The sequence below is a fragment of the Homalodisca vitripennis genome, chromosome 6 (assembly GCF_021130785.1).
Source record: "Homalodisca vitripennis isolate AUS2020 chromosome 6, UT_GWSS_2.1, whole genome shotgun sequence".
NCBI classification, from domain to species: Eukaryota; Metazoa; Arthropoda; class Insecta; order Hemiptera; family Cicadellidae; genus Homalodisca; species Homalodisca vitripennis.
The window spans coordinates 99,299,358-99,319,483 of record NC_060212.1 but is presented as its reverse complement, the minus strand read 5'-3'; the positions used below and the strand labels follow the sequence as shown (position 1 = coordinate 99,319,483).

Genomic DNA, 20,126 nt, shown 5'->3' with positions numbered 1-20,126 from the left:
ATTAATAATCAAAATATACCCACACTTACTTGGTGTGTTGTGTCATATTGAGTCCAATTATAATATCTACCAATCTGCTCTTTTAAATAACAACTGCTATCTTTTTTAGAGAGGTAAACGAGATTTCGATTTTCAAAAAGGACAATCCTTAATTGCCCTTCAAGAAATGACATAAATCTTTCTCCTGACGAGTAAAGTATTCGAAAACATTTCTGTGAAACACTTGCTATCTTTTACTAGCTTTATAAAAAATAACGAAAGTAAAGATTCAAACAATACCCCTGATTGTATACATACACACACGCGCGCGCGCGCGCGCGGGTGTAGATAATAATATGGCGGTTCTAGCTCACTTTTGGAGCCAACAGTAAATCAATGTAATATATTGTTGGAAACCATAAGTAATTCAACTGTTTTCCCGATTCACGTGTACAGATTTAATTTAGTTATACATAATGGAAAACTAATTCAATGCCGTATCTGTCAACAAGAATTTCTGCTTTAAAGTAATTCAACGCAAAATCGAGAAACTACGTCATTCAGACAAAATTCAGCATGCATTACCGTAAGTATTTCGCTGGCTTACGCTGAAATACATGTTTTTAATATATATTCCTTGAGTTATTGAGAGTATTGTAAGAAATCTTCTGGTTGTGACTTTTAAGAAACTCATTTCAAATTAATATTATTCTTTCGATGAAGAATACGGTGATATTTACAAGATGTTCGATACTGTGTAACTTTGAGGGAGCAATGAAAGTTTTCCTGTTTTTGATGCGTATATAGAATGCTATTATTTAGAGACTGGTATACAATGTTTAAATATGAAATATGCATAAGTTACATTCAATATTGTTGTTTTTCAGAGGAAGAAATATATACTTGTCTAACAAAGCCTAATTAAATTTTAAGTGCTATACGTGGAAAAAGAAAAAAACATAAATAGAAATAGAAACTAGAAAGTAATATTGTACAATCCTCCACAACAATAAATACCTTCCTTGATATTTTTTGTGTTTGCAATTACAAGACACTATTTCAAATATTTCCTTACATAACTGTATATCAATAAATCTGTGTTGTGTCCTGATTTTCTGTTTGTTTCTCTTGACTTTACCTGACATCCAGCTAATTATATTAGTTTAGAAGCCAATATATTTCATTAAAAAAATTAAGTTATATGTTTGTACAAATTAAATTTGCTCTTAACTAAATACTAAAATTCGTATCTTATAACGATATGGAGTTGAACGTTGTAGCCTACCCCTTTCTTGGTTGATATTGGTCATACTCACGACACACATGAACCAAAGATCCTGGAGACTGAATTGCTCATTTACTGTGTTCATGGTTCACGCCGCGCCGACCGTCGTCCGTCAGTCACTGAGTCCCACCGGACTCACGTGTTTTTGTTTTGGTGTTAGGTTAACAAACTATGGTAAAGAGAAGAATTTAATATTACATACCAAGTTCGTATACCAAAATGACAAAAATGGAATAAATGATACAAACGAGCAGAGATTCGTAGCAATCAATGAATCACATTTTTTAGTAGCATAGATAAGTCTGTACGTGAATATATATATATATATATATTGTGCTAGTGAAGCATTGACTAAACATTAATAATGCAAAGAACTGACTTCAAAACACGTAAGTACAATGTGTAACCCAAGAACTAGTAACTATATTACCTCTATTGGCAGGCCACTTTGGTATTTCGAGGGAATTTTATACAAATTAAAATATCTTAACTTTATTTGATTACCCTAGGTCTAGGCTACTCCTCTGTAATTTTTTAATTAAAATGAGTCCATTTTTTAATTTGTTATTATTTCTACTTAGGTAGCCTACATGGCATCTAACAAAATAAGTCTCTGAAAAAAAAGAATTAAGTAGTTGGTATATCTACCTGAGCACTCTTTAGTTTGTAAAAGATGGGTAGATTAATAAGCGGCCTCATTATTCAGTTATTTTTTATCAAAGTATTGATTGTTTCTATCAAATTAATAATGGCTTCAACGTATTGATAAATTATAATAATGTCTAACGTAAACAATAAACAACAAGTAATATTTATTTTTTAGAAATTTCGAAAATGAGATTTTGTTGTTTTTTTGAAAATGGTGATTTTTAAGTTCTTGGCAAGCGATCATAGAAGTTGAGGAGTGGAATACCAGCAGACTATCTTTGTAACTGTTTGTACCGCAAAGAAGTGCGCCTGTCGGGTAAGAATCTTTTCCTCCATTTCACAAAAACTGTTGCTCACAGCTTTTCAAGCAAGCTGTAAGTATTGTAAAGTATCTCTAACATGTGGTCCAGGTCTAAGTTGGTTTTGTTATTTATAATGCTACTGTTAACTTGTTTTTTGTTTTAACGTATAATAATTCTTGTTGTACAATTATTATATAATGTCAAAGTTGGGTAATATACCAATCGTTGGATAATGACATTTGAATAATAAATGTGTAGGCCGTTTATTAAATTCTCGCTTAAAAGACTATTAGAAACATCTTATGCATTTTAAGAGTTTCATTCAAGTTTCATCTTCAAGGCAAGGAATTAGAGGCAGCTGAAGAAAGCCATTTCAGCAATTTTAAATGTCATCAGATACCTACATGAGTGGGCCTAACCGTAGCATTAGTTGTTAGCTTATATCTTTTTTATACAATATTAACGAGTTTCATGGAGAAATCTATACTGAAAATAAATTATAAATAATAATTAGTATTAAAAGAGCATTTCTGGGAGGGGGAGGTGGCTGTTACACTTCGGTTATCAATGCTTGTAGTTATACAATTAATTAGTAATGAGACACTGTGTTTTTAAAGAGAAAAATTTACCTAGCCTATAGAATTACTACCATAGAGATGAGTTTCTATGGTACTTTGGTATTATCTAGAGGCCAGTCTGTCCCGTTGTCTACTAGCTGTTATATGTTGTTAGGTTATATGACAAATGCATACGCAATCTGACATCAGATAAACTGGACGTTCTGGGACGTGATAAGAGGTCGGAAAAGTACCGATCGAAAATGAGTGTGGGTTTTGGTGCCACTCCGCAACTGTTGGGAATGTCTTGTATTATGTTGATGGATTTGGTTAAATCTCTGTAGATTCTCTTGTACAGCATACATGATACATGATTACTTCAATATATAGATGGAGGGTACTGTGAGTATTCCCCATTCCCTGAATGCATTCTCGCATGACTCTCTTGGCTTCAGCCCACCGAGTATCCTTACAGCACGCTTATGTAGGACTAAAACTCTCTGGAGATTCCCTCCTTATGTGCCTCCCCATACCAAAATTCTATATCTTACACGACTCAAAAAGTGCGTAGTATGCAACTTTAAATGTCTCTACAGTGGAAATTGTTCTAGTTCTTCGAATTATTTGCATACAAAGCTGAGTCTAGTTTGCTACATAAAAACTCCACATAGGTAGTCCACGACAAGCATTCATCTATAATTACACCAAGATTTTGTTGTATAGACTTGTAAGTTTGGCAGTGGTGATGGCTCGTCTTTCTTTCTTCTCAGTATAAGTTGTTTGGTCTTGGTTTCGTTGAAAACCAAGTCATTTTTATGACAGTATTCTTGTGCTAAGTTAACAGATATAAAACTTTTGATTTCTAATTCCTCTGTGGCGTTATCACAAGACAGCAAAACTTTCATCAGCAAACATTACAGCGTAACTATAGTCTTGAACATATTTTGGAAGGTCAAGGGTGAAGACCACAAACAGGACTAGTCCTAGGACAGATCCTTGGGGGACACCTCTGTCCAAAGATGCTCTCTCAGATTTAACGGTTCTCATTTCTCCATTTTTGGTTTCTTTTAATTCAACGAGTTGGCTTCGGTTAGACAAATAGCTGCAAATCCATTTTGCTGCCACACCATGCACCCCCAAGGCTTTTAATTTGGATAGAATTAAATCATATACAAGACAGTCAAATGCCTTACTAAGATCTAAAAATACACTTGAAACAGTACTTCCAACATGTAGATTATTCACAATGAACTCTACTAGATCTGCAAGTGCTGTATTTGTAGATCTGCCTGATATGAAGCCATGTTGCCTTTTGACTAGTAAATCATTTTGTGTTAAGTGCTCAATGAGTCTATTAAGGACTACCCTTTCAAACACCTTAGGAACAGTGGGTAGTAAGGAAATGGGCCGATAGTTTTGGACTACCTCTTTGGAGCCTTGTTTGTGCAATGGATAAACTTTTGCGATCTTTAAACAGGAGGGAAAAATGCCTTCAGCCATAGATCTGTTGATTACTAGTATCAGAGGATAAGAAAGTTCTTCTTTGCAATATTTTATCAGTCATGATGGAATGTTGTCGATACCTGAAGACAATATAGGTTTCAATGAGGTTAAAATGTTGTGTATTTCCTTAAAAGTTGTAGGTGTGAAATTTTTGAAAGTACTGCCTACTCTCCATGGGGTATTATTTGACAGTATGTTTGAGGTCGACCTTGCATACAGTTCAATTTTCTGCAAAGCCTTCTCTGCAATGATACAAAAGTAATCATTAAAATGATTAGCCAATTGTAAGGTGCCCTCAACTTGTTTCCATTGATGTTTAGAGAGGAAGGGGTGAAAGAACAAGTTTTTGGAGCTCTTTCATTGTTTATGATTTTCCAAACTGCTTTACTTTTGTTCGATGCTTCAGATATTGATTGTGCATTTAAGTTTTTACAGATACTTATTAATTTTTGGTCATATATCTTCTTACTTATATTAGTTGCAAGTATATCTTCAATTTAGTATAAACTACTCGTAAGGTCTTAAATTTACATGAAGTTTGAAAACCTTGCTGAACATTATGTAATATTCCTATGTTAAGTTAAAGTCAATGTAGTTTTTATTGCATACCCATCAAGAGTTACAGTAATTTCAATTGCATCAATACGTGAGTGGAAGGATGTGTATAGAATAAATGTAAATTTCAACAAATTAAGCTTAATAATTCAAAATAGGAATCTAAATACTAAAATCTAAAAAACATACAGTCTCTGGAAATGTTTGTGGCTGATCTATTATTGATTTAAAGAGAAACTAACAAACAACAGTAACATTAGGTAACTACCAATACAACAAACTAGAATTGATTTTTTTTGTGTTGTTATATTTCAGAGTTTCTACTCCAGTTGAACAATGTGGAGCTGCCATTGGACGAGAGGTTGCACATTGCTCACGGAGCTTTAATTTCACAAGAGTTTCCATTGCCTGGCAAGGAGCAGGTCATCATTGACTGGTTCGCCCATTGCCTGAAGGTGAACTCTTCTCATCCAAAAGGAACCATGAAGAAGCTAATAAAATGTATGAAAAGTGACAGGTTGTTAACCTTCTGTGATGCAGTTGATGCCTCAAAGTTGATTGAGGTATGTTTTTATTTCATCATCTATGTACAAACATTTATGTTACTTTCCTTAACCTGTTAAGTGCCATGTTGCGTCACTAATTTGTTGACTACATTTCTGTTGAAGAACAACAATTTTACCTGTCAGTCAAACCGAGTTGTAATTTTGTAATATTACTTATTAAAACAAGCATAAAGTAAAATTTTACAATTATAGGTCCTGCTGCATGACACATACTGTAGGAAAATTTACTTCTTTTGAAATATTAGGTACTAATGATCAGACATGTGCCCTAGCACACCCTGATGTTACCAGTAGGTAAAACTAGTATAGATATAACACCCATGGAATATACTTAGTGTAAAATGTAGAATTATTTATGAAGAGTCGGGCATTGTGTAGTACTCTATGTTGGCTTTTGTTCAATATTCACGGTCACGGTTACTCCAAAATCAATCAATACTTCATAATTGTACCAGCTGTTGATTGTTAACTATAATCAAATATGTTTCATTATCATGCCGGAAACAAGTTCTCAAAGAAGATGTATCTAGTTGGATATCTTCCTACTAAACATAAACTTTCAGATTTACTGGTCTTTATTAATAGTGACAGTGATAAAGAACAAATGTTATTTCATTAAAAGTATATGTTTCAAAAACTAAAAGATTTTTATTTTAAAGAATGAAAATACTGAATTTTGATTTATTTCCATACCATTTCTTCTGATTTCTGATGTTAATAAGATAAACACACTTGGTCTCAGGTTTGCATCGCGTTGGATGAGGACATCAAACACAGATACAGTAGACTACTGGTCAAACTGGTCTTGCTGCTGTTGAAGATGCCAAGCTTTCAGAGGTACTGCAGATTTGACATCCTGCCGATGACACAAGTGATGGGATTGGCTTGTGACCTCTTGAGCCGTATGGACGGAAGTGGAGGTAACTTAGCATTCATCGCTAAAAGTCATGTTTGGAAGGATCAGGGGAATTCTTGTGTTTAGATGGAAGATTGTAATGGAAAATCTTACTAAGTTACTCAGATATATTGTGACCAACTTGTCAATGCTAATCATCATTGACATTTATCCTGTGTTATTAACTTGGTGAGCTTGCTCTTTCAGACTTGTATGAAATATTTTCTGTTAAAATGTCATGAATATAAATAACATGCAAATACTATTATCGTCTTGCAGTATGTCTGTATTGTAAATAGAATTGTAAATGTATTTTTTCAAGCAAAACAAATACAACTTGTTAAACCCTGGAAGTAGCGAAAGACTAGTACTAATAATGTTTGCGGTCACCTTCTTAACCAAACTTTTACTATTGGAGATTGAATTCAAATAGGTCATAATATGTATCATATTATTCTGGATGTTTTACTGTGAAATATGATATAGTTTTGTAATATTGTAATGCATAATACACATGCTGAAAAGATAAAAAGTTGCGATACAAATTTTGATTTCTTACTTCTGCGTGCTTTCATAATTTTACTATTTTCTACAAAAAATTCAATAAGTATTTGTAAAAGTAGAATATTTTTATTGTTTTGCATAGAAAATCTTAATTGGCACATTTTGTATGTCTTCAAAAATAAAAGAATGTTTTTATGCTTTATCCGTTTAACTTTACTTTGAAAATTGTATGTTTTACTTTTATTTATTTTAATTTTGAATGCTATAAAAAATACTAATTAAACCAAATTTATAATTATTTACACATGAATGTTGGCTGCAATGTACTGATCAAGAAAAAAATAATATAATTTATCTCAATGTTTTGCACATTGTTGAATAAATGTTGAATAAATAATACAATTTATTCTACATATTTTTAGTAATTATGTGCACAACTAGCAAAAGTGCCTGTCATTACAGGTTTAGCAACTGCTGCTACTTGCAGGGTTTTAAAATCATCCTCATTTAGTCTTATTTTAAAATATAATTTTTGTATTAGAAGCTCCTAAATTGTTTTAAATGAGCTAAATAAGTGTGTTTGTATAATTTTTGTTGCTGTTTCCTTTTGCTGCTTTGTATCTTTTTAAATTTAGAGATTTCTTTATGCCACCTAATCAATTTAAGATTAACATTTATGTCACTATTTTGTTACTAACACAGTTCCTCTCATCTCCAGTAAGTTTAGATGATTCCACAGCAACTGAGAGTGATGAGGATCTGGTAACTACAGGACTGGAGGACTTATTCAGCAGTATTCTTAATATTCACAAAGTGACTCAACAGAGGGATGAATTAAAATTGCGCTTTGTGAAGACGATCCTGCCTGCTATTCTAAAGTTAAGGTTCCATTTTAAGAACTCAACACAATTTCATATCTTATTGGAAGAGGTAACTATGAACTAAGTTGTATTCTTAGTTTTATGTAGTCTACTGCAAGTCTGGAAAGTAATTGGTAATTCTGCTTCATGTTTTGGCCATCGTTTTGACGTCACAGTGTCGTCAAACTCAATACAAATCCTGTGATAGCTTGCTGACAACTGTGCTTCTAATTTATTTTGAGTGAAATAGGAAATCACTCTGTTGTTGTGTTACAAACCACATTCCAATTAAAGTTTATTTGACTTTTTTTATTTATCATAATTGTGGTTTAGATTGAACACACCTTGAAAATGTGGTGGATGTTACATTTAAGATTTCCCTTCAAAGGAAAAAGGGAGTACAACAGAAGAATTATGTGTATAAACAATTTGTTTAAGTATTTACATACACCTTATTCATGGAACCGTTTCAATTGACGCGAGTTGGTGTATCAGGCTTTCACTGTATATGATATTTTATTTCTCTTCACTTAGTATTTTTTTATTTCAAAATGCAAGTTAGTTTTTGACAGCTCTCCTATATATTAATTCAAGAAAAGTAGTTAATGGCCATTGAAAGTGTTTGTAAAGCCTGTTTCTCGAGGGCCTAGAAAATGTCATTTCTGTCTACCTGTGCAATGTCTCAAGATGTGTCATACTTGTTGAGGCTAGTTATACATGGTTAATGATCTGAAAAGTGTTAAAAATAGATATATGCTGCAAAATTATTGTTTCTACAGAAAATAAATGTAATTGTAAATGCATATATTGTTTTAATTATATTTTATAAATAATTATTAGGTTGTTTGTAAAATTGAGGACAATTTATGTTAAAATAACTTGTATTCATTTTCTGGGTATGTAAAAGTTTGAATACATCTCGCATAATCATTATTGTTTTATTTGTATAATTTGTTTCAGCTTATTATTGGTGAAGATATAAACACGTTATGTATTGCGTTCAAGTATTATGGTAAAAACGAAACACGGCACATTCCTGAGTACTTGAAAGCTATAGTAAAGTACATTGCACAAGATGACGCACAGTGTGACGTTATCACTCTCAATTCAGTCATTTTTGACGTCTACGTTCAGACCTGTCTGAAGTTAAATGAAACCACAACAAATCATCTCACTCTTTTCTACATATTGGCTACCAGAGTTGGCTTCAAACTTGAACTGCCGTACGAAGTTCCTATTGCTTGCAACGGCAGTGGCCCAACCCTCCTGGTGCTCGGTGAACTTGTAGCCGTCCTTCAGAAATACAACATTTCAGCATCCACTGAATCAGAGGAAGGAACGCTTTCAAACTATTTGGTTGTTATTCTGAAGCAACTAATTTCGGAACAGTACCAAATGTCCGCAGATTTCCTGCGTACAGTTTACAGTATTTTCCAAGTCTATCCAGAAAGTGTCAAGCTCGTGTTCTTCGAGTTTGCTAAGCATATTATGTTTGTCTCTAAAGAAAACTATGAAGTTTCTAGTGTATATGACAGTCTAATAGAAGAAGTGATAAAGATCTATGCAGACTTGAATCAAATAGAAAAGTTTCTCAGTTCATTTTTCCATAAAGCTTTTCTTTTACAAAAAGAACAGGATTTTAGAAAACTCACATGTAGCACAGTGCTTAGTAATGGGGTTTTCAAAGTGTTCTCAGAAAAACTCCCCTCACTGACAGGAAATCAGTTGAAGACAATAATTGGTCGGCTTGAGAAGATATTTTTGAAAAATTGTATTCACGTTTTGGAGAGTGATAGTGTGATAGGTGAGTATAATTTATTGGTCTAATCTTATCTCAATGTAAAGATAATATCTAAAATTTTCATATGAATTGTATTATTCATTCACATGCAACACTAAAATTAATTACATGTCATCGTGACAGTGGTTCAATTTATATGCACTCAAATACATTTTTTAAGAAACACACTGGTGGGCAAGTGATGGATCAATATATATATAGAGATCTATATATATCTCCATGTGAACCACCACCACCACCAACCTTGTGTCACTGTAAGCTGTGAGAAAGAACATAGAGCCAAAAGGCTTTCTTTGCACGTAAGAGTTGCAAGATATCCGTTTTCTACTTCCATATTTTATTGTTATGAGCTGTAATGGTGGAGGTCTATATTTTATGATAGAGCTTGTACATCTGGTACAATAAACAAAAATAATCAGGTGTTACTGTGTACAAATACATGTATATTTGATTTCATTCATCTGTGTTGCTGACACCATGTAGATTAAGCAGATAGTAAGTGATGATACGACAGCACTGACTCAAAGGTCACCGGACTATTTCGGTGTGGACTGCAATAGAATATAAAACTAAACCTCACCAGATATAAAAACTAATATTACAATTATAGAAACTTGACTTTGGCCAGTAACAAGGAATGAGTATCGTTACTCAGACTGGTTAAGTAACAAGATGCAACTTCCCAACAGTTGCTTGTATGGCTTAAAATGATGACATAGTCATTGTCCAGTCCTAACCACAAGTAGTCTGATTGTGTCTTATTCTGAATCGGGAATCTTCAGAACTATAAAATCCTTGAGAAGGAAAAGAACAGAACGCCATTAGGCCAATTCTTTACTTAGTTTACTTAAAAATTAAAACAAGCAGGCCAATCCCCTTCAAAGCCTTATTCTGTCCGTTCTCATAGCCCACTGGCCTGAGCAATGATCATGTCAAACAGAGTAAGGGATAGAGTCGATACAGCACAAGGTTGATGGTACTGATAAAAAGTGCTATGGTCACAGACAGGACTTGAACCTGCGCTACCTCTAACTCAGATCCAAAGTTGGATGCCTTAGACCGCTTGGCCATTGGCTCTCCCATTAAAAATTTACATCAATAGCCAAGTTTTAATGATTCATTCAGATTGTTTAAACCGTTGGTAATGTTGGTCTATTTTAATGTTGATGTTCTTCTTACAGATAGCAGCTTTTGTCTTAATGTGGAGATGCTGGTGAAAGTTATCTGCTTTGTCCTTGATAATTCCTGTATTGCTATGCCAACTCGCTGGAACACGCTCAGTGAAGAAATAAGCAGACTGGTCCTGTCCGTGCAGAGGTTTGGTGTTGCTGTTCTAAAGTCTCGTGTGAGTCATAATTATAACACAATGCGGAAAAAAGATATTTTACACATTTAGAAATGTTTGATTGGTCTTTCTCAACCAGTAGAGATCATTCTAGCTGTCTATTCACTTAGGGTTGCAGAGTTAATGTGGGAAGCAGGGTTGCACATTCACTTTTTATAAACACTGTTTTCGCTTTATAATTGTTGACACTGTATTGAGTACTATATTAAATATCCATGAAAACTGTTAGTCTGCTGAAGGGAGTGGAGGGAGGGACTTATCTCTGATGACTTCAAAATTGTACAAGACTCTTCTCACACAAAAGATTTCTTAACATCTGCTCCTACTGTCACTTTTAAACAACCCGCTAATTTGAAATATCTGCTTATCCATTTTAAAATGTCTAATCCCAATACGACTAACAGTAAAAACAATCCTAACACAACCTAAGGTGCAAAAACCAAAAGTGCAAAACATGTATCATAAACCAACCTACTGACACCTTCACAAGCTCATCAACAAAGGAGATATTTAAGATAAAAGAATACCACACCTGCTCTACAGAAAATCTCATTTACCAACTTCAATGCCAACACTGTCCTGCACAATATATAGGCCTCACAACCAATAGCCTAAGAACAAGATGTCAAAGTAGGCTGTAAAGACACACCAGTCCCCCAACAAGCTGCAAGCCACATCACATACTTCAATAACTGTTTTAAAACAACAATAGTAAAATCATTACAAAATGACTGTAATCTCTCACTGTTAAGATGATGGGAACTGGCATACCAATGAGTAACAAAATCAAGAAATCCTCCAATCCCTCCACTCCCTTCAGCAGACTAACAGTTCTCATGGATATTTAATATTGTATTCAATACAGTGTCTATAAAAGGTGAATTGGCAACACTCTGCAACCCAAAGTGAATAGACAAAGAGAATGTTCTCTGCTGGTTGAGAAAGATTGCAGTACAATCCAAAATTTCTAACGAAGTGTAAAATATTTTGTTCTTTCAATCAGTGAACTCTAGAGGATAGTTTTCAAGGTGTCTTCTGATGTCCCTGTCAACTAGTAACAATCCCTGGCTCTCAACCCTATTAATTTAAATTTTCTTTTAGAAAAAGATACATTCATATTTTCCCTTTTTAAATATTTTGTTGTTTTTGTTTCAGGAAATAGAATTACTTAAGGGTTTCCTTGATCTGGTGAGGGCCACAGCTGGGATAGAAATGATGATGAACCAGTACGTTATATCACTGTCATCAATAAAACTCTTACCTACTGTCAAATCCGTAGACAAGTCAGGAAGCGTGTTGAATCTTGCCAGATCTCATGGATATCTCACACCACCCGATTGGAAACGTATTTCAGAACTCGTAGTGGAGTTTGATGACCAACAGCTGAATTATTGTTGGGTAAGCATCTATTACATTACTACAATTAACCCTTTCCGGACAAAACACAGGTACCGCACAGCTGGCGGCGTACTATGTCTTATTTCACTGAGGTATGGGATTAATTCAGAGGGTTCTACTGGCTCTGCATAGGGCTATTACCTCTCAGAAATAGTTTGAACTATTTGTGAAACAATATTGCAGCCTTTTTTTTTGCAGTACATTTACTGATTAGTTGACAAGCAACAAAGTTCTAGCTCAGTGAATTGTCTGCTGATGTAAACAAACTAGTCGAGCCACTGTGAATCGGGTTCTTTGTACTGTTATTGTTGTTTTAGTTTTTAAGCTAAATAAATAGTTATACAGATAGCCTACTTACTTTTTTTAATTTGGTATGTTCGTCCGTATGTACATAAGGAACAATAAAAAATATGCGTACAAATAGAATAATATCATAAAATAAAAAAATTTTTACTCCACAGTAAAAAAATGTAAAACTTTAATTTTTGTTAGTATTAATTGTGTATTTAAAATTTTAACATTATTACTATTAAAATAAATATTACGGAGTACAGCATACTTCCTCTGTACATAATAAAAAAATCATCTCATTATGTTTATTTTTTTTAAGTTATGAGTTATTTGGATGAACATTACACAAACACCAAAAGAGTGCTTGGCACTGAGAGAGGTGACCTGACATAAATGCTTGGCACTGACAGGGCCACCCCCTCTTAAGTGCTTGGCACTCAGAGGGTTAATCCACATTTTGCTTTAAAACCCGATTTTTTATATTATTGTGTATTAACTGAAGTGTTTTAAACCAAATTTTCTCAGACCTGTCAAAATTGGTTAAATGAGACGCTAATGTATATCTTTAAGTCAGTTATAATTAAACGACCTTGAGTTTTACCCCATAATAACAATGTTAAACCTTATACAAATTTTTGAGCCCTTTAGTTTTGGTTGTAGAGTTATAGAAGATTTATGATTTTAAAAATAAGATTAATATTCGTCCAAAACCTTTTTGTTTGTCTTGTAAAGTATATATTTTTGTAGTATTTATAAAAAAAGGTTAAACATGCACCAGACTTTGGGAGGCTTCACGTTAGCTCATCACTGTACAACATCCTGGTTCGGAGAGCTTCTCCCAAGCCCTAAGGATCGATAATTACCATTTTAAATTTTGATATAGGGGTAGTAGAGGTGGAGTTTCAAACCACATTTCTACCCTCTAGGTTAAACTCATTCAAAAAGAACACACACAATGACAAAAAACTGCTTTTCCCATTTACGGATGGAAGAGATTTTGCTAAAATGCTTGGCTAATAAATAGGTTTTGAGAGCACAATCCACAATATTTTACAGTTAATTCATTTTTTTGTAACATAGTCATATACCGTAGCTATAGTAGGAGGAATTGATTTTGTTAATGTTGAGTTTAGCTCCAGTTTGTGCACCTGATGAGCAATGAGAAGACCCCTTCATCTAGATTATACAATATTTTGAAGTCTAGGTGTCTCTGAGGTCAAAACTGTGCAAAGAGTTTGTCTTAAGCTTCTTTGTCAGTGATTTTTGAACACGACTCCAGATTCCAGGAGTGGAGTCTATGACAGCGTCAGATTCCAGGATGACGTACTAAGAGGAATCTGAACTTGAACTAAACTCAACATCCATATATCCATGAACACCATCTATACTTAAAAACACAGACTGAGTTCACTTGCATCCGAAAATCGGTGAATTTTGATTTTAAATATGACAAGATAAAATTGTGTTCAAACTTTTTTTTTTTCCCCCTTGGGGCGGCCTACTGCCATGCACTTAAGCCTCAAGGGCTTTTTGCGCACCCGGAAACACCATGAGGCCCACCAGTCTACAACTTCAGCAGTTCAACAAACCGCCGAAAACAACCTATCAAGTCCTCCTGGGAAAATTCACCACCCCTGTCCAAGCTACCAAAGATGGCATACCGCTCTCTTGCTATTGCATGGCAATCAAAGAGCAGGTGCTCAGCAGTCTCCTCCTGCTCATTACACCTTCCACAGAGCGGATCCTCCTGAAGGATGCCAACTCTGTGTAGATGCTTCCTCAGGTGACCATGCCCCGTAATGACGTAATGACACCAATGACCTTAGAAGACATTGATCTGTTTAATGAGAGAAGGTCCGAAGCCACCTTGGAGGAAGGTGACTGTAATACCATTCTACTCACTCTCAAACCTGGATGCAACCTCCACCTTCTCCAATGCTCCGCGCGAATCCATTTCGAGACAACCCTAGAGGATTCACACCTTGGAACACCGCAGAACGGTTGAGGGCCTGTCATAATTGTCGCTGAGCCCTAGTTGGCCAGGCCATCAGCTCTTTTGTTCCCAAGAATCCCCTCATGACCAGGAACCCAACAAACGGTTACATTGTTGATTCTGGCAAGGGAGGAAACGGTCTGATAGCAATCCCAAACCAGTTTGGATTTGATCGCGCAAGAATCCAGTGCCATCAGCGCTGCCTGACTGTCCGTGAAAATGTTAATCGTCTTGCCCCTATATCGCAGACGAAGATTCTCACGAGCACATTCCATAATGGCTGCGACCTCCGCTTGAAAGACTGTCGGATACGGACCCATAGGAACCACCAGCTCCCTATATGGTCTCACTCCCAGAATTCCAGCACCTGTGCCGCTTTTTGTTTTGGAGCCGTCTGTGTACCATTCAAGCTCCGCTGGTGGAAGAGGTTTCTTCCCCTCTGACCAATCATCCCTTGAGGGTAAAATAATCCTAAAGGGTTTGTCAAAGGAAAACTTTTGTGGCATCTGATCAGAGATCATGTGCAAAACATCCTCCTGTATCAGACCAGAGTCCCATCTGCTGAAGACAGTAGGCACTCCTCCTGGCCATAGCTCAAATGACAATGTCCAGGGAGGCAAGATTAAGACAACAGTCCAGAGCCGTGCCTGGCGCACTAGGAAAAGCCCCAGTGATAGCAAGGCAGGCCATTCTTTGGATACCCGCCAGACGTGCTACCACCGTCTTGTCCTCCGTTTTGGCCACCATACGACAGCTCCGTATATTAGTGCAGGTCTGACCACGGAAACATAAAGCCAGTACAAGAGCCTCGGCTTCAGTCCCCAGGGCCCACCTATCACACGTCTGCATTGCATTAGAGACCACTTACCCCTGGCAATGACCCTTTCTAGATGAGGTCCACAGTTTAGAACCCTATCTAGGATCACGCCCAGGTACTTGACCTCAGGCTTCAGCTCAACGGGTGAGCCTTTAAATAGAAAGGGACCAATGCCCTCCATCTGTCGCCTCCTGGTAAAGGCAACCACGGCAGTCTTGGTGGGGTTGACGGTGAGGCCAACCTTATTACACCATGTTCAGAGCAGCATTGGTCAGTTCCGTGATTGTTGTGTTGAACTTGCCACTCACAAGAATCACAATATCATCTGCGTACCCTTGTGCAAAGACACCGCGGCTATTCAAAGAATTTAGCAGGTCATCCACAACCAGGTTCCACAGAAGAGGAGAGAGGACGCCGCCTTGCGGACAGCCCCTCGTAGCCTTCGCACTAACACTTGCTCCCATGAGGGTTGTAACAAAAACCCTGTCCGTGAGCAAGGCCCCTATCCAGTCACACACCTGACCATCAACACCACGTCTTGAGACCGCATTGATAATCGCCTGAGTGGCTGTATTGTCAAAGGCACCTTCAATGTCTAAAAAGGTTAGGATGCAAAGGTTGCTCCAGAAGAGCTCCCTCCCAAACAAACCTGGCAACCATTTTCTCCATGGTTTTAAGAAGGAAGGAGGACAGGCATATCGGCCTGAAAGACTTCGGCCTCCCCTGCTTCGGTATGAACACCACTCGGGACACTCTCCAGGATAGTGGGATGTACCTGAGAGCCACGGAGACCTTCCAATGAAGAAAAAAAGGCAAGCTTTTATTACTGGAAGCTCAACGGTCAAACATAACCTCTCAACTTATGACAGGCAGGTTTTCCTGTTTACTTCTAGGTTTAGTCCCAACACTACGTGCGAGGACATCCAAACGTATCTTAAATCGCGTAAGGAAGGTGAATACACCGTCGAGAAGCTATCATGTAAGTTTCCTAATCTTTACTCATCTTTTAAAGTAGGATTTCCGGCTAGCGACCTATCTGAAATTTATTCATCAGATTTTTGGCCGGTTAAAATTTATGTGGCTAAGTTTTTAAATTTAACTAAAAAGCCTACTGACTCTTTAAACTTGGAAAGTTTAAGCAGTGGGAACGGGTCTTAGAAAACCCTCCAACAAGTACAATCGGAGGTGGTAGCAAAACAAACATCTCAATGTACTATTCCAGGCTGGAACTAAGTGCCAGTGAAAACCCTTCAAAGAGGACCAGGCCCAATACTGTAGATCAAATTTGTGATCCTAACCCAACAAAAGTATATGATATTTTTGTCATAAACACACAATCATTACCGGACAAGTTAGATGAATTAGGCTCTATTCTAGACAATGAAAATTATTCTGCTATCTGTATCTGTGAACATTGGTATACACCAGACACTATAGGCTACGCACGCATAAGAGGCTATATTCAGGCAGCAACCTACTGCAGAACCGTGCAAACTAGAGGCGGGGTTGCAATTTACGTCAAAGAAGGTGTAAACTTCCAAACTGTAAATGTGGAGCAGTTCTGTGTAGAAAAACACTATGAAATTGTAGCTATAAATCTGCACTTTTCCAACTCTAGGGTGAGTCTGGTATCCATTTACATAGCACCAAATAGTGATCTGGAGATATTCCTAAATTCTCTGGAACAGCTCATTCTGCATCTGTCAAAACTGAAGTGGCCTATCCTGATATGTGACGATATAAACATTAATGTTCTCATGGAAAATGAAAATGCTACATTGGCACTCAAAAATGTCCTACAAACTGTGGATTGCTACTATGTGAACAATAAACCTACAAGAGGAACGGCGTGCCTGGACAACATTATTACAAGAAACTCTATTTCCAGTGATATAAAGGAGCCGATATCTGACCACTATGCTTTGGCAGCTAAAATTTCAAACTTCCATGAACATGGGGATAATACAACTCCCGAGAAGGTGCAAGTTCGCTGTTTTAGTAATCGTAACATTGTAAATTTTATTGGCTATCTGGAAAGTGTAAATTGGGATTCAATTTTCTCAAATGGCCAAACTAACTCATTTGATCTTTTTACCAAGCTCTTTACTACAGGCATGGATAGTTATATTCCTGTGAAAACCATTAGCAAGAGGAACTCTGATTCAATTCTTAAAAATAAAAAAAGGAAATGGTATACAAATGAGCACCTCACAATGAAGAGAGAAGTTGAAAGTCTATACCACAAACTACAGTGGGCCTTGCGCTATAATCTGTTTGTGGCAGAAATGAGAAAAAAGTATACTGTGGCTAGAGCAAAATATAAAAAATCACTTCACCTTGCAGAAATTGAGTCAAATGGAGTCCTCATTAACTCAGCACCTAATAAAGTTAAGAAGGCGTGGGAGATCATCAACGCTCAGAATCAAAAGTGGCTCCCATTTACAAGAAGGGTGACAAGACGTCTGCTAGTAGCTATCGGCCCATCTCTGTCGTACCCATATTCTCAAAAATCATGGAAAAAGCTGTAAAACACCAGGTAAGTGAATTTTTTGAAAGCAATTCATAATTTTCTAAATCCCAATTTGGTTTTAGGCAAGATAAATCAACTGTGGATGCAGTCGAAGGCCTTATTAGATCTGTACTTAAAGGTTTTGAAATACATTCAAGCACTCTTGCAGTCTTGTGCGACCTCACTAGGGCCTTCGACTGTGTACCACATGAGATCCTTCTTTCTAAACTACAATTCTATGGTTTCAAAGGTGTGGAGCTAAAATTTTTTCAAACTTATTTGGCAAACCATACACAAAGAGTGTGTGTAAATAACACGCTTTCTGATATTGCTACTGTTACAAATGGAGTACCACAGGGATCGGTCCTTGGCCCGTTTTTGTTTTTAGTTTTAATAAATGACTTACCTTCTTGTATTAGTTGTAATTCAATAATTTTTGCTGATGACACAACATTGTTTAGTAGTAAGCCTAATAGTGAGTTGTGTAATCTTAGTATAGTTATGGCTGATGCCCAAGCAGAGAGTCTAAGTTGGTTTGAAGCAAATGGTCTATCTCTAAACCAAACTAAAACCCAAAGTCTGCTTTTTACCATGACCAAAGTCCCAGTAAATATTGCACACTGTAATGATGCTAAACTTTTAGGTATAATACTTGACCAAACCCTAAGTTGGAGTTTGCATATTCAAAGTGTATGTGGTAGGTTAAGTAGAGTGGTTTGTCTCTTGAGGCATTTGCGGAACGTATTACCTTTGGCTATCTTGAGAAATGCCTACTTTGCTTTCTTTCACAGCATATTATTGTATGGTATCCATCTTTGGGGTAGTAGCTGTAATGTAAAACAGGTTCTTCTTTTACAAAAAAAGGCCATTAGAGTTATGACTAGGGCTTCCTTCAATGCACACTGCAGACCACTTTTTGTATCAGAGGGAATTTTAACTGTCTTTAATGTATATATCTATGTATGTCTTTGTAAAATTAAGGAAAGGGTAGACCAATGTAAATTAATAGTTAGGAGTGACAACCATCAGCACAACACGAGAAATAACTGGAAACTGGAACAGCCTTTTTCTAGATTAAGTGTGTCACAAAACTGGTTTGATTGTATCAGCATAAAAATGTTCAATATGCTGCCTCATTGGGTACACCAGTTAAACTTAAATAAATTCAAAATGGTTTTGTATAGATTTTTGGTCAATAAGCCTTTTTATAGTCTTAAAGAATATCTTGAGTTGCCCTTGACTGACTTTAACCTTGCCTTTTTAAGCTTTAGACTGTGATTCAAGTTTTAGGTTTTAAGGAAATGTCAGCACTTTTGATGAAATTTTATTGTTAAATGTAATGTAGAGATAGGCTAAATTTTAAACTTGACTTGGTCTATTACTTGTAAAAGTTAAATGACTTAATAAATTCTTGATTCTTGACAGCTGGGAAAGGAGAATGTCCAACCCCCGCTGCAAGCAAACCGGTCTCACCCCGTCACCCCCAGGAGCCTTGTAAGGACTGAATGAGTTGATAGCCCACTCAATCCTACTGAAGGTAACAATACGGTGCGCCAGACTCCACTGCAAATGGGTGGCGTGACCCGCATGTCTCCCCTCACTGTCGGGTGGTTGTTCACCCTCATGAACAATACAGTCCGGGAAGTGTGTTCCCATCATAACTTTCAGAACTCCTTCCGGCTTAATAATGTAAACACCTTGATCGTCCTTGAGACTACCAAGCGGCGAGATGGGATTCTTTGCTAATAGCTTTTGTAGCCTTGCACAGCCCTGCACACTGTCAATATCGGTGCAGAGCTTCTTCCAGGCTAACCTCTTAGCCGTACGAACCTTGCGGTTGTACAGTGCAAGAGCCTCATGGTAGGTGTCCCAAGTGCCCCAAGTTTTGGCTCTCCTGAATAGAGTGTTCAAACTTATTTGGAGTTAAATTCTCTAAGAAACAAATCGCTCCAGAATGTTTCAGAAATAAACAGTCCTAGTGTATTATAGTTTCCACAAATAAATAACACCAAGGTAACAAAATGAACTTTATAACTGTTGTTTCAGTATAACCTGCTCCTGCAGAAGTATTTCAGATGTGGTGATGTGGAAGTGATGACACACCTCGTACTGAACGCAGGGAGTGTATGGCTGTGGGAGAAAGTGGAATATCTGTCTGTTGGAGTCCCCCAGAAACACCTGGAGCTGTACACAGATCAGCTGATCTCGGCCGACTCGCTAACAGCTGGCCAGTGTGTCGACAGGTTGGCCATCCTGGGCAACGTTAATGTGTTAAAGAACAGGTAATCAGAGCTGTGTTATTCTATTTTCTGTTAGAA

The 20,126-nt window shown here is 36.6% G+C and overlaps 1 protein-coding gene across 1 annotated transcript in view; it reads left to right on the top strand.

Moving 5' to 3' along the window:
- The first annotated feature begins 1,387 nt into the window (after nucleotides 1–1,387).
- The window catches only part of LOC124364635, a 40,406-nt gene continuing 21,667 nt past the window's right edge, over nucleotides 1,388–20,126 (top strand). The window contains exons 1-8 of the mRNA XM_046820259.1: nucleotides 1,388–1,653; nucleotides 5,145–5,392; nucleotides 6,138–6,315; nucleotides 7,513–7,724; nucleotides 8,615–9,458; nucleotides 10,637–10,800; nucleotides 11,956–12,198; nucleotides 19,855–20,090. Of these exons, the coding sequence (XP_046676215.1) occupies nucleotides 1,629–1,653; nucleotides 5,145–5,392; nucleotides 6,138–6,315; nucleotides 7,513–7,724; nucleotides 8,615–9,458; nucleotides 10,637–10,800; nucleotides 11,956–12,198; nucleotides 19,855–20,090 (2,150 nt within the window). The 5' untranslated portion in view covers nucleotides 1,388–1,628. The remainder of the gene's footprint in view (nucleotides 1,654–5,144; nucleotides 5,393–6,137; nucleotides 6,316–7,512; nucleotides 7,725–8,614; nucleotides 9,459–10,636; nucleotides 10,801–11,955; nucleotides 12,199–19,854; nucleotides 20,091–20,126) is intronic.